General features: G+C 43.6%; 1 protein-coding gene across 2 annotated transcripts; it reads right to left on the bottom strand.

Annotated features, from left to right (window-relative positions):
* Positions 1-1,217: 1,217 nt before the first annotated feature.
* Positions 1,218-14,311, bottom strand: gareml (GRB2 associated, regulator of MAPK1-like). Of its 2 annotated transcripts, none has more exons than XM_079571980.1 (7): positions 13,991-14,311; positions 11,475-11,615; positions 5,834-5,964; positions 5,510-5,675; positions 3,910-4,802; positions 2,322-2,491; positions 1,218-2,211 (listed from the first exon to the last, which is right to left on the bottom strand). In XM_079571980.1, the coding sequence occupies exons 1-7, from the start codon at positions 14,100-14,102 to the stop codon at positions 1,668-1,670; spliced, it is 2,157 nt and encodes a 718-aa protein (XP_079428106.1). In that variant the 5' UTR covers positions 14,103-14,311; the 3' UTR covers positions 1,218-1,667. The 2 variants fall into 2 exon arrangements, with proteins under 2 accessions (XP_079428106.1, XP_079428107.1); XM_079571981.1 differs by having other exon boundaries at positions 3,967-4,802; positions 13,991-14,310.
* Between the last annotated feature and the right edge of the window lie 151 nt (positions 14,312-14,462).

The following is a 14,462-nucleotide window of genomic DNA, read 5'->3' as shown; positions in this document are numbered from 1 at the left end:
CTGTGTAGTTTCAGTCACCGTTGGGTCATTTCCACAAACACGGTGTTGTGAAATGATTAAATCAGGTAATCAAGTGTCACTTGAGAAAGAACTATACAAGTCAGATGTTCTCCAAAAGTATGTCTCTTTATTGGACTACTGGGCGTCAGCAGCAGTGTTCGATCACATGCATCATTAGAAACACTACAGTTCACTATCCGTACCGTCTACTTTGGGTCTAGAAAGTGCGGGCCATGAAGCACAGTCCCGATACCTGTGCTTCATCATCAAGAACATGAGGATATTTTTTAAGCAACATAATATAAATTGTAATATAGGGTTTACAATGTTTCTGAAAAGCTTGCTGTAATGCACATTTATAATTAGCTCTAGATGTACGTAGCATACATTATGGAACATGGTGGCATATAGGGGCGAATAATGCATTGATTCTTAGGGTTACAAAATGTTGCGTAAAGTGCATATGACAGACCCATTTCACTAAAATGTTGGCATAGTTTTCCCTGGTTTGAGATTGACATCCCTTGTGATGTTTACTATAAAAGTATGATAAGTGAGTTACTTGCATCTCCCCTGGACCGTAGTTTTAAAACATGAAGAAGAAAAACCTCAAAGTAATTAACACAAAAACATGAAAACCTGTCACATGCACTTTATTGTGTGGATCTTATGTGAAAGTCTAAATCTGAGGTATCATTTGAAAATCTATGTCAGAGCAGTTCATATCCTATTCTAGCATTATTCCATTAAACAATCAACATGTTACTTTCTAATGTAAAACTTAGCTTAATCTTCTTGTGCAGGTACCTTGCAAATGCAGCTTAAAATTGGAAAATACAACTTCTTCTCACAGTTTATTTAGTGGTGATTTAAAATCTTTTGGAACAGCGCCTTCCTACGCTTCGCATGTTCTCTTTGCACATTCCGTTCCATGGTCTTTTTTGTAACGACGACTACTATAGGCTACAGGGGGAGGGAGTTATTTGTAAACTGCTCTTGTTTTGTGGGACCAATCAGACACAAAACAGAGAAAGCACTTTGTTGTAAAAGAAACATATTTGATCTCTTTGCAGTTGGGCCACAAGGGGGCGCAGTTTCAGTCACTGGGCTCAGAGCTGCTTCACAGTGAAGGCACATAATGGCTCAGGGGCCAACAACAGGCACGTATAGACCTAATGTTTCAGTGCGTGTCTGTTTTCAAAGCTCCATACTAAGTCTTTCATACCTACAGGTATGTCTGCAGTATTGAAGTTCCCATATTGTTCTTTTTTTTTTCAGTCTTCGTCTGGGGGACTTGTTATCTGTCACATTCTACAGAGCACTATTATGTGTCTGTGTCAACATCTTTTGGCCTTAATGAGAAGTGGTGGCACTGCTATTGGCAATGTGATGTAAAAACAGGGCCTGGTTAGTATCAGGATGGTAGACCGTGTGGGAATACCATGTGTCTTTGGTGAGGGATGTGTGTGACTTCGATCATTCTACTCCAGGGCAGCTGTGGCTACCGATATAATGTAGCTTACCAGCACCACGTATGGAGTGAAAAATAATGGAAGGATTTATAATGTGACTTTGAGTGCCATTATAATAACATTTAGTTCAATATGGGAACTTTAATCTCAGATCCAGCTGTATGCAGGTTTGAAAGCGTCCTGTCTGAGTGGGGGTCACATCTTGGGTCTCCAGCCCTGGATGAACTGTGTGATCTTGGTGACGTGCAGCCGGCTCAGGTGAAAGTCATGTGACAGGATGTCCTCGGTCAGCTGCACCAGGAGCCGCCCGTCGATCCTCTCCCTTTGAAACACCGACACGGCCGCCTCTGACAGGCCGATGAAGCGGAGGCAGGCGGACACCTCCTCCAATGAGAGCGCAGACAGGTCCTGAGGCGGGCTCCAGGCCCCACCGCCCTCTGCACCCCGGGACGACTCCGCTGTCGGGGGGCTGGGCTCTGGTGAGGGGCAGGGAGACTGGCGGTTAAAGGGGTTCAGGGCGCCGAAGGGGGCGAATCGGCTTTGGGGGGGAGGAGGTCTAAGCCGAGGCCCAGAGAAGGACTCCGCCCATGGCTCTGCCCATGTGGCCTGGGCTGGCACCGGATTGGCTGTGCTGTCTGCAGGTGGGGCAGGCGAGGGTTCTGGACTGGTGGGGTTTGGAGCGGGACAGTCTCCCCAAGTGCAGGGGTAGCAGTACAGGGATGTGTCAGGGGAAGGGCAGCTGAAGAAAAGAAAAAAAAACAGACAATAATAAAGACTTTAACATCTCATGGTACAACATTATCATGTTAAAGTAAAATAAATAAATGATGATGCTTTTTGCTGTGCTACCTTTCTTGCAGTCCAGATGAGTAGAATGACAAGTTGGGCCGTGGAGATGTGGATGTTTTGGGGAACCGTGGAGGGACCGGAGGGCTCGGGGCAGGACTGGAGATGGAGCCTCCTTTAGAGCAGCGAGGGGGGACAGGGGGAGCGATCAGGTAACGACACTCCTCTCTGACCTACAGGCAAAAACACAACTTTCAACAAAACATTACTTTGATATTGTACATTTGTAGCACTTCAGTTTGCACTGGTTGAACTTCCCAGCAGCCCGGCTAAATGTGAGGGGGACGAGCAGAGAGATTTGGCAGGGTGTAATCCAGCTGCACAGTGGATCACACACATCAACACCCACAATGCGCTTGATAAGGGGGCGCAAATGACTGTACTCAGAGTCACATGTCTGAACCAATCTGCGGACTGTTTAGTCTGGCTCGCCTTAAGAAAGAGTCATATAATACAAAACATTTCAGTATACTATAAACATATTGTCACATGGGTTGGGTAGTATTTACATTTGTGTCAACAACTGTTATTTATCATTTGAGCGGGAAAAACAAGTGATGTCTAGGTTAATAGAAAAGAAAATCAACATAAAATATGAAGTTGGTTGATACGTGAGCATGTGTGGTAGAGGTCAACCGATACACTGACTGTCCGATATATCGGTCCGATATATGGGTATTTTCCCATATCGGCGATTGGCCAATGCCGATAAAAGGCCAATTTCTCTATAACCGAAAGTGATCTAGACTTCCTGTTTTTTTTTGCATCGGAAAGAGCTTAGTCAGAACCTGAGCTAAGAAACATCACCGTAAAAATCGGTCAAAAGTTTGTAGATCGTATTTTTATAAAATTCATGACTTTTGCTTATAATGTCGGAACCATAAGAGATCGCTCCCACTGAACCGCGCCTTGTCTCAGTGGGGGTCGCATATTGGGTCTCCAGCCCTAGATAAACTGTGTGATATTGGTGACGTGCAGCCGACTCAGGTGAAAGTCATGTGAATAAATCAGCCCTACGCCCCAAATAAAGCGCCCCTGCTGTCACAATTCAGCACTGACACATTTTACAGTTTAGAAGCATCGTACACAGGATTAAAGACAAAGTATTTTTAAAGATATCGGTGGTGCATATCGGCATCGGCCAATCAAAATCCCTCAAAATCGGCATTGGTGATATCGGTCGACCTCTTATATGCGGTAAATGCACGCATTTGCACGCAGGTAGGAAGTAGAGAGGCATCTTTTTGTTGACTGCTTTACCTTGTTCATCTGTTACTCATGCTAAACAGCAGTGTACATCATTCCATCTAATGTCTGGAACTGTGGAAGATGTCTATTCAAATCTTAGCCACTTGTTACAAAAACTGTTACACTCTTTCTTGTGTAATAATGTTGCTAAAAATAGTGCAGTTTTACTATATTTAGTGACAACCGAAATAGCTCTCTTCTACATTTAACCAGAATGCTTTCACCTCACATCAGCATTAGGCCTGTGAGCAGCCTTTCCAGGAAGTGTTTGCAAGTGTGTGTGTTTGTGGTCAGCGAGGTTAAAAGCTCTAGTGTATGAATAATTCAAGGCAGTTGTCCTGACTTTTAGAGGCCGGATGCTGCCCTGGTCCGAGCCGTAGGATGAGACAGAGCCACTCACAGCATCCGATTTGGGAGGTACAGGCGGCGGGGTGGCCACTCTGGTGACGACAGTGGCCACTGGCCCATCTATGGAGGTGGTCGAGTGGATTGAAATGATGTTAGGCTCCTTCCCCAAGCTCTCTGTGTTCTGATTGGTCCAAAGTTCTTCGTAGGGGATCTCCTCACTGGTCCTTACGTCAGTGTCTGTCCATTCGGGCGTCATATACTCCCTCTCCTCACCTGGCCCCTCCCCCATGGAGTCTCTACAATGCTGTGTCACGCTGTCCGAGACCCCGCCCACATATCCACACATGGAGAGGCGCTGCAGGGCCGGGGCGAGCGCGTCCTGTCCCACACAGACGCGAGACCGACGTGGACTAGTGCACTCCTCTGTCATGCACTCGAGCTCGGGGCGGGTCTCCCTCACAGCGCGGGAGTAGGCGTCCGGGTCAAATGCATGCCGTAAAAGCAAGCTCTCTAGCGCCGCCGTGTGGACAGATGCCTCTGCAACATTAAACCTAGGCATGCACCGCAGCAACAGGAAGTGGGATGGGGATACTTCCTGTCTGCGGAGTACCAAACAGAGTACGACAGTCTTGCTGACGATGTTGAGCAGTTTGTAGCGGTGGCCCTCTCGCACCGCGTGACGGTCGTAAGCGTTTCGGGGCGGGCGGGTCGGCACGGACACATTGACAGGAAGGCGAACCCGTTCTATGATGCTCCGGACAGTGTGTTCTCCTCCCAGCATTCCTTGCTCCAAGGGGGACCGCGTACAGAAGCGCCCCCGACAGGCGAAGGGCAGGCTCATGCTCTGGTTGGTGCGATGGTTCATGCAGACCAGGCAGGGAGTTTTACCTGGGGAGGAAGAAAACTTGAATTTCAAATTATATATTAATGAAATCCATCTACCTCTTGTGCAACAGCTTGCACAATAGTTTGGAATGGAGTTTTCGTTGAAAAGGAAAAAATATTTAAAATTGTCATTGTTCATTGTCATTTTTTTTCACCGAATGGCCAATTATCGTTATATTGTTAAGGTGCTTAGGGCTTATGTCTGACACAACGGTTCATTTATCTAGATACTGTATCAACACCTGTCACTTCTTGTGGCTGGATTGGTTTATTCACATGCATGTCCACCATTTATACTTTATAAAGACTACCTTTGTTATGTTGGTTATTACTATTGTTTCTTGCCTTGATTGTATTTTCATTCATTGTGTATCTTTTTCATTTGTTGCACTTTGTATTTTGGGCAGCAATGGTTGTTTTAAATATGCTTTGTAAATTAACTTGACCTTGATTCAATCCAACGAGAAGGTTCATTTTGCAGTTTGGGAAGCATAGTTTCTCATGCTAGCTGTATCGTTTTCAAAATTAAGGTCTTTGTTCAAGCTATTTATGAATCCAAATCTTATCTACTTTAAATAATACAGGCAAAAATGACTGATGATGCTGGTTTGTTGATGTCCAGATAGTGGTTATAAATATGATATTTCCTCTGTGGAATTGTCATATGTTACATTAAACAGCAGGGTTAGGATGACCCTGACTCTACTCACTCCTCGGAGTCTTTCCCAGGCGCCGCAGCAGTGCACTTAGTCCTGTCTTTTCCTTCGAGGGCGTGGCACAGAGAAGCTCCGCCTTCCCCATGAGAGACAGCTCGTCTCCGGCCTGCAGACTGAAGCTGTATGGCTCACTGTCGTCACTGAACTCCCCGGACACCACCTAAAAACACAAACATATACATGCAGTAGTTTCTATAAAGACCACTGTACAGCTCGATGTGAAGACAGTAGCACTGATAGACCAATGAAGAGATTGCAGGATGTGATTGAGCCGTATAAAAGCAGTGGCTGGAAAGGAAAGGAGAATTGGACATTTACCTTGACACTGAATGTAATGGGCTCCATGACAAAGACTCTGTCAGGGAAGGCTCCGGCCACCTCCTCCACACTGGAGAAGTACTGCACTGGGTCCCTCACATCACGGTCCTCATCCAGAAGCTTGAACTTCCCTGTGCAAAGAGTACACGGATTTTCCAATCAGAACAAACAGCGGGGTGCGAAGGTTTAGCGCACATTCATTTCTGTTAAATTAATGTCCTCTTGTTTCATGTGCACAATGAAGCAAGAGGAAGATGACATGATCCCCCCATTTCATCTTACATTTTCAAGTTACAAGCAACACAAAAGGAAAAAAGTCCAGACAGAGCAAAAATTTGGGCACCAGCCAAGAGTCCTATGAATCTAGTTTGAGGGATTTTTGCTCTTTCTTCCTTACAAAAGTCTTCCATAGCTGAGAGATTCCTGGGCTGTCTTGCACGCACTGCTCTTTGGAGGTTTATCCACAGACCTTCAATGATGTTTATGTCAGGAGACTGTGAATGCCATGGGAAAACCTTCCGACTGCACCTCCTGATGTAATTACCCATTTGTAGAAGCCATTTTGCTTTTCAGCTTCAGCTTTTTTAAATATTTTATCGTCAAGAATTTGTTGGAATTGAATTGAATATATTCTTTACCCTCCCCATTAGATGTTCCCTGTGCCTCTGGCTGCAATATAACCCCAAAGGATGATCGATCCACCCTGCTTTGACTTGACAAATAGCCTGCTTAGCGTGAGAAATGCAGAGGGGAAAAAAAGACAAAAGCAATACACAAGTGCATAACAACAACAACAATCCAGTGGAGAGGTGTGTTCGAATCAGGGGCGCACTCTCAAAGACACTTCAGTAACCTCTGACCTGGCACCAGCGCCCCGGCCAATCAGCGGCCAGCGCGGTCGTCATGGTAACCCATAAAGAAGCCCATTCTCAGGCAGAGCAGAGGCACATCTCCATGGAGACCCTCACACACACACACTTCACCCCATCCGTAAATCTTTCACTTCTACCACCAGCAGGGAAAAAATGGACTATAGCTGGTTTGGGTTCAGCTACTTGTACTGAAACACAGTCTCACAATGACAAAAAATACTGCTTTTGTCGAAATAGCATGAATTGTGTCCATAATACTCACATTTAGCCCTATAGAGTTTGGGCTCAAATGTTACATACTACTCTTTCAAATAGAAATCCACGATGTAAAATCAAAGAGAAAAGAGCAGTGGAACAACTCTGTTAGAGTTATTATACATTTATATCCATTACTTTATAATTTGGCGGGAATTCCATTATCTTCAGGGTTTTGACACCACCCCATATTGTGTGCTGCTTACTGCTGTACTAAAGACAATACTTCAGTAGCATGCGAGTAAACAACAAGTACGCATAGGAGGAATGCCTAAAAGTGGAGCTCCACCATCTTATCTGGCAACACAGACTGACACAGGTGTGGTCAATGGGTCATCACCTGCAGGTGTGTATAAAAGCCCAGTTGATCTCAGCACCAAAGCTGCTGATGATGGTTGGATCACTATCGGGTTGTCCTAAAAAAAAAAGAAAAGGAAAAGAAAAACAGCAAATCTAAACCTTGTCCAATTGGTTTAGTACTGTTGTTGAACTTTCACATTTTCCTTAATCTGATTTGGCAGTTTTTCTTTCCATTTGCGAATACTATGACTGTTGAGAGAAATGCAGCTGAAGTCTCTTGCCCAGGGTCACTTACACTGGTGCATAGTTGTATTCGATTTTTGGTATTCTTACATGCGTTTTGTTTACCTTGCAAAGTCACTGTGACCACAGAGCAGAGTTTCTCTTCTCTGTCTGGGAGGATAAGCTGAATACCAAACTCCACAGTCAGTCTGTCCTCCCCATGGCTTTATACTGTGTCTCTAACCCCCGTCTCCTCTTTGAATAGAAGCGAGCGCTAAACCAACAATATACTCAAAGAAAACTCCAGCTTTCACAAACGTATAGCGTGAATATGGATGGGTTGAACCAGGGCTTGATACATTTTTAGTTTCTGCAGACAAAATCTCATCTGCTGCACTGCCTTCTCATGACCCCTGTTGCATTCACACACTTGACCTTCTCTTTAATTTTTTGTTACATATTATTGATTCTAATTGTTTATGCGCCTTGTCTGATCTGCACTTCTGTGTTGTATGGGCGCCTGTATGTTATTCTCTGCATTCTGATTTGTTTCAGCCGCTTGTCTTTGCACAACATGCCTGGGACAAATTCCATTGAACAATAAGGTTTATCTCATTCGATTAACTCCATATGAGACTCCAAAGTAACACTGCGTTCATATACTCCACTATCGCAGTTCTTCTGCCCTCTCAGTGAACTGATGTCCTCATTGATGATGCAGGGATGTGGGTATGGAAGAGAGAGAGGAGAGGAGCAAGCATCCTGTGGTCCGTCCTCAGGGAAAACCTACAGCACATTTCTGCGCCTGCCTAAGTTTATTTGGACTTCCTGTATGAAGTCAGCGCACAGACATGAGCTCACCAGCCTTTCCCACTCACTCAACGACAAACAAGCCTCTTATACATGACTATAGAATGGACTGTCGGGATATGGTTAGCTTTCCTTTGGGTCATTCCCACCTTTCAGATTGCGTTTACAAGCATTTGTGTTTGCGTTTGCTTTTGAACTTTGTTACATTAAAGGACCCATACCTCACAGTGGCACGACTTTTTATTCGACCTCCTTTCGTAGATTGTAAACTCAGACATTTGTGGGAAAAACACTGTGCATCTAATGATAAATCAATTTCATGAACCTGCAAGCAAGTTTTCAAGCATTTCTGTGGAAGTGACCCTAAAAAGTAACCCAGCAAGTCATGAAATTAGGATGCAACAAATATGTCAGGAACGTTAGGAATTAATTTGGACCATTTAATGTAGTGACTTCCTCTGTCATTGTTTGCTATGTATAAAAATAAAATCAGGTATAAGGCCTTTAAGGATAATCACAAGTCATGCCTCCAAGTGAGTCACAAAAAAAAGTCACCACCAGGATTTAACTTTTGCTATCTGGGGTTGCTACACTTGGTCAGGTCGAGATTCAGCAAGACTATGTGCCCAAAGAATGAGATCAGCTGACGACCTGAACATCCTGAATGACCATCCGTCCATGGAGTTCTTCTTCCCTGATGGCACGGGCTTATTCCAGGATTCTAGATTGTCCGTGAGTTTTCTTTCTTTGTGCCTTGATTTATGTATTATTCTGCGTTTTTGCTGTGGTTTCGAGCCTTGATGAAAGTATGCTAAAATAATAGTGATGTTTACTGTAGATCATTCTGGTGCTGGCTAGACCGCACTTCCGCATTACGCCAGTGTGACGTCACTTAGTGCTCTCGCAGTACGTACAAGTTAATGCTTTTGTATGTGTATTTTTGAAAAGGAAATGTTGGAAGGGACAAATTAAGCCAACCACAGTTTTTGTTTATTTAGATACGCTGTGGAGCGGAGGAAATTGGGGGGCACTTTCTGGCTCCTTTGGACTTTTTCCCTTTTGAGTGGGGATTCATTTTGTATGAACACTTGTGATATTAGTTGGATATTAGTATTTATTTACAATACACACTTGCATAACCCACATGTTCTGTCTGTGTTGGTGGTGTTCATAATATGTCATATATACAAAAGGGTTTATGCCATGTAGCACATGCCCTTGTGAGGATTGTAGCATTGCATGATTGTAAGGAAAACTCACCGACTATAACAAACCCCTTTATCCTATACGTCAGGAGGGAAGCCTGACTGGCACCCCTAAGAAGAACTTAACAATCATAATAAAAATAAAAGCAAAAAGAATAACAAAGGTCAATCCGTCACAAGGCTCACATTGTGAAAGAGTTCCAACCCACTGCAAATCTTTGGGATGTGCTGGAGACGGCTCTGTGCAGTGGTCACACTCTCCCATCATCAATGCAAGGCCTTGGTGAAAAATGAACATTTGAGAAGCTTATTGAGACACTGCCATGGTGAGTGCGTGCTGTAATCAGAGCTGAAGGTGGTCCAAACAAATATAGAGCGTGTGACCTTTTTTTTTACCTACCTTTATCTACTTGGAAAAGGCACCTTGTTCATTTTAATAAGAAGTTTTTTAAGTTGATAATGTTGTAAGATCATGTAAAATAAGTGTTGCCAATAAAATGTCTTTGGCATCAATTAGAGAGTTTCACAATCCAACAACGGAAAATCTTCTTAATCACAGAATTACAGCTATATTTGCGTGACCTGTCCCCATCACCCCATCATAGTTATTGGACACTTCCTGTACAAAACAACTAAAGTGACCGCGGTGACGTCTGCCCCTCTGTTTGGAGCCCGGGAGGGGGCAGTGACATCAGCGCTCCATCAGTCGGAAGAGCAGGCATTAAGATCCAGTTACACTTCTCCGTAATAATAATAGGACGCGGCTTGGACACTCGGAACAACGGGTTGAGCTCCGGTGAGGTCATCCACACAGACAGACTCATTCAGGAAGAAGACACAGGAGCAGTCAATGAGCTGCAGCCACACAAGGTCAGCAGTACAGTGCACACACGGATGAATGAGAGAGGGAGAGAGAAAGAAAGTGATGTGCTGTGGTTTCTGAAGTGTGTGGGAATAGGCTTTGAAAGGAGAACCTGTAACACCTAAGATGCTACAATAGAGGCCATTCATTGTTTTCATACCTAACAGCCTTGTGCAATTAATGTGTATTGTAGCTATTTACATCTGATGATGGTTTTAGCCACAAACAACAGAAAACGGGCTTTTTAATAGTGCTGAATCACATAGAGCTCATACATGTAGTGACTGACAGATGCAAGTCCCGCCCCACACACCTTTGGGACTAATCTTCAATTAGTACCGATCTGTCGCAACCAATGACAGACCTCGCACAGCAGTTTTGGGTTCTCTATAGTAGTGTAATGTCCTGACTTTTCATTGGTTTACATTACATGCATGACAAACTTGCCACCTGTGGATTACAGATGTGAAGATATTCTTTGTTTTTTAATTACTCTTTGCAACAGGACTTAAAGCTGGCGAAATAAGATGAAGTGGGGAAGCTGCTGTGAGTTTGTGGCGCACCAAAAAGAAATGAGGAGGCGAGAGACTCGAGCCTCGTTGAGTACAGTGTTTCTAAAATTCACTTTATGGTTTACCTCTGGATGTCAGCTGTTTTAAACTTTTAGCACGGCATTAACAACTCATTTATGCTCTGATGTACAGGCAATAGTCAGTTTTAAGATGTGGTGTCAAGATTTTTAATCTTTTCCTTTTTGCCTTATTTTGGCTGTGTGTTGACATGTTAGTTCTGATGCTCTGAGCTCTGGAAATGTCATTGGTGTAACATTGGTTCTGGGATGTTTGCTGATGTGAGGCTAAAGGCTTCTTTTTAGTCTGACAAGTAGCAATACATGTGTTTAAGCAAATCTCAGACGCAATATTGTCTGCAACAGCCCCGTGATTTACATCATGTGCCACCACTGTTTGTCCCAATGCACGGTCAGAAGACTGACCAAAGAGGCTGTAATCTATAAACATGTACTTTTTTCTTCATTTTTTTCTAGGGAGCTATAGCACAAGCCAAGTCTATCCATGAGTAGAGCAATGTGTGCATTTGGGAGCATTCTGTCTCACCCTGGTACTGTAGGGGAATGTCTATCTTGGGTCCGATGACATAGTGTCCCTCCTCCAGGCTGTGGGCGGTCACTGTGGTCCACTGACGACAGGAGTGAAGCAGCACCAAGTCCTCCTCCGACAGGCCCTCCACGCACTCACCTGTGAGCACACCTCAATACATTATTGACCTTTTTCATGTTAGGCCACTTTCTCTACTGTAACAATGAAAGTGGATAGGAGCAAATAAAAGTCAACATAACGTGAGCCCTGAAATCTTATTCAGTTTGTCCAGTTTTAGACCAAATGCCTCCTGGTTTAGTCCCAGTTTTTCTTTTTATTCAAGAAAATTTCTGTTGTGGCATTTTGGTAAGGATCTGATTTCTAAAACAAACAAACCAATGTCAACATAAATTCAAGGCTCAGTCTCTGTAATTAGCTCCCTCTGTGACACTTTACCAAGCCTATACTCATCAGTACTTTTGTAGGATCTGGCAACCCGCTATTACACTGCCCCCATGCACAAAGAGCTCTCCCAGGCCATTGCATATAGTGGCAGCAACAGCATTGATTTCTGCTGAGAGCACAGGGCTACAACTCAATGGCAAACAAACTCACCATCACACACAGCTCAAGGCAAGCTGTGTTTTAGCTTTGGTGCCAAAGTGATGGATTAATAAATACAGTACAGTCCCCAAATAATTCCCTGCAAATGGATTATATGAAAGAAGTGTCGGATGTTCAACGGCAAACATTTTTAAACACGATTATGAGAGAAAGATTGAAAATATCATGTATGCCAGAATACTATAAGCAGATCAAAACAAATACTGTTATAAGTAGGAGTATAAGGAGTAATGAAGATCAACTATGGTGGAACATTTCTGGACAACTGAGAGAACATAATCTTCCCCATATTCAGCTATGTGGTTATATACTATATACAGTTGAATATTGTCAACGTTTATAGGCTGCTGCAGTGTTTCTCAAACTGTGGTATGTATCATTGCTGGTACTTGGGCTTCATCAGGTGGCACTCAGGGTCATCTACAATATTAGACTTTATCCGTTAAAGACATTATTCCATTTACGCTTCAGTTCATGTGTCTAAGTCAGGTGTCTTTCTACTTTAGACACAAATTTGTCCAATATAGTTTAGTCATGATTTGATCATGATCTAGACCTGGTGCGACTTGGCAGATTAATTCTATTATGAAGAGGTACTCTGTGTGAAAAGTTTGAAAGCTACTGCATAAGTAGCCCATAATAAGCAGATATAGCAGATTTGTAGGTCTGGTAAAAGGCAGACTGGTAAGATTACCCGCAAAAAAGACCCACTTGTAATAATCAAATAATATTTAGTCAAACAAGTGCACATCCGGAATTTATCTCATCTCATCTCATCATCTTGAGCATACTAGGAGCATTATGTTATACAACCAAAACAAGGAAAAGTGTAATTTGCTTTTAGTGATAGTGGTTAGTCAGACCACAATGGGCCTTTTGTATCCAATGTATTACACAGTTCGCCTTTATTTAATGTTTCCTTTAGCCTAAATTTGATGCCATGTAGTCAGGAAATGTATTTTTTTTATAAGAATACCCTTTATACCCAATCCCACGCACGTCACTGAACTTAAATGAAACTTGTGGTTGGAGGTTGTTAATGTCAAATGGACTGGCTGTTTTATAAATAGCTAACCTGCTCCTGGTCGGCTGCCTAGCAAACATCACAGATTTGACCAGAGAAGTTAATAAACACTCCCACGAGACTTTAAAGCCCACGCGCAAACAGAGAAGTACGGTGCGCAATTTGGTGGACACTGCTCCGGGGGCGCACATTTGTGCACGGAGCCAAAGTTGGGTTTGAGAGTTTTTCCCTCGCGCCTTTTAGTATTCCCAACATTCACCGAGAGATTACTACATTTGCATATGAAAAGGAACGGAGCAGCACTCGAGTAGCACAACAGACACTTTGTGGTGGACCGGACACTTTTGGCTTTGACGGGAATCGTGCAAAAACAGAACAAAAAGTGACAATTTAGTTAGCACAAGGAAATAACGCAAATATGATTGTGAAAATGAATTATTTCGATCAGAATCAATTCAAGTTTACCTTCATTTTGCACAGGTAATTCCATACACTAAAATTAAGTGTCTCAGATTTCAAAATAAATTGAGAGATGCATAAACAACACACTATTCAAAAGGAAAGGCCAGGACATTATACTTTCTTTTGCAAGATGACCCTCTCCCCTAAGATACTACCTTGAAAGTCTTAAAAACAGACTTTTATTTCACATAGATTTCATACCGGAAGTACGAGTAGGCCATATTCTGCAAAATTGCCAATCAAGCATGGAATAGTAGCCTTAAAATAAAAGTAGGTTGAAACGTTATTTGATACCATGACTGGTACAAAACCTCAGATGTTAAGGCTAACAAATTAGATTGCATTCCATAAAAACCCTTTGAGATTGCCACCTGCTCTTGTCTTTTCAGCACTTGGTTGCCGGGCTGAACCGTGCGCGCCTTACCGTGTGCCAGACGGACCAGAGTGGGCAGGCGGAACTTGCTGACCACTGCGTCCAAAGGCAGTGCCAAGGGGTTCCAAGTGATCTCCGACAGGGTCGCGGACAACTTCTCCATTCTCCCGGGTCATCACGCATCCGGGGGGCACGACGAGGACGGAGAGGGGGATGATGGTGGTGGTGTTGATGAGGGTGAATAAGAGAAGGATGGTGGTGAGGGTGGCGGTAGTGGTTTAATGGCAAAGAGTTTCGCCATGTTTGAAAGCGCAGAGATGGAGCGAGCGCAGAACGAGTCGGTGCGCACCAGGCTGTAGCGGCGGTGGGAGGGAACACACACAAGCCCAGTCTGTCATCTGCCCCCCCACCCCCTCGCGGTACACGTGAACGGGAGTCAAGGCAAGATACTTTGAAATAAACTGAAAGTGATTTCTGTGGGCTTGAACATCACTAAATAATGTTCATGTTCAAAATACGATCA

This window comes from Gobius niger, assembly GCF_951799975.1.
Source record: "Gobius niger genome assembly, chromosome: 15".
In the NCBI taxonomy this organism is placed as follows: Eukaryota; Metazoa; Chordata; class Actinopteri; order Gobiiformes; family Gobiidae; genus Gobius; species Gobius niger.
This window is presented reverse-complemented; position numbering and strand designations above follow the sequence as displayed.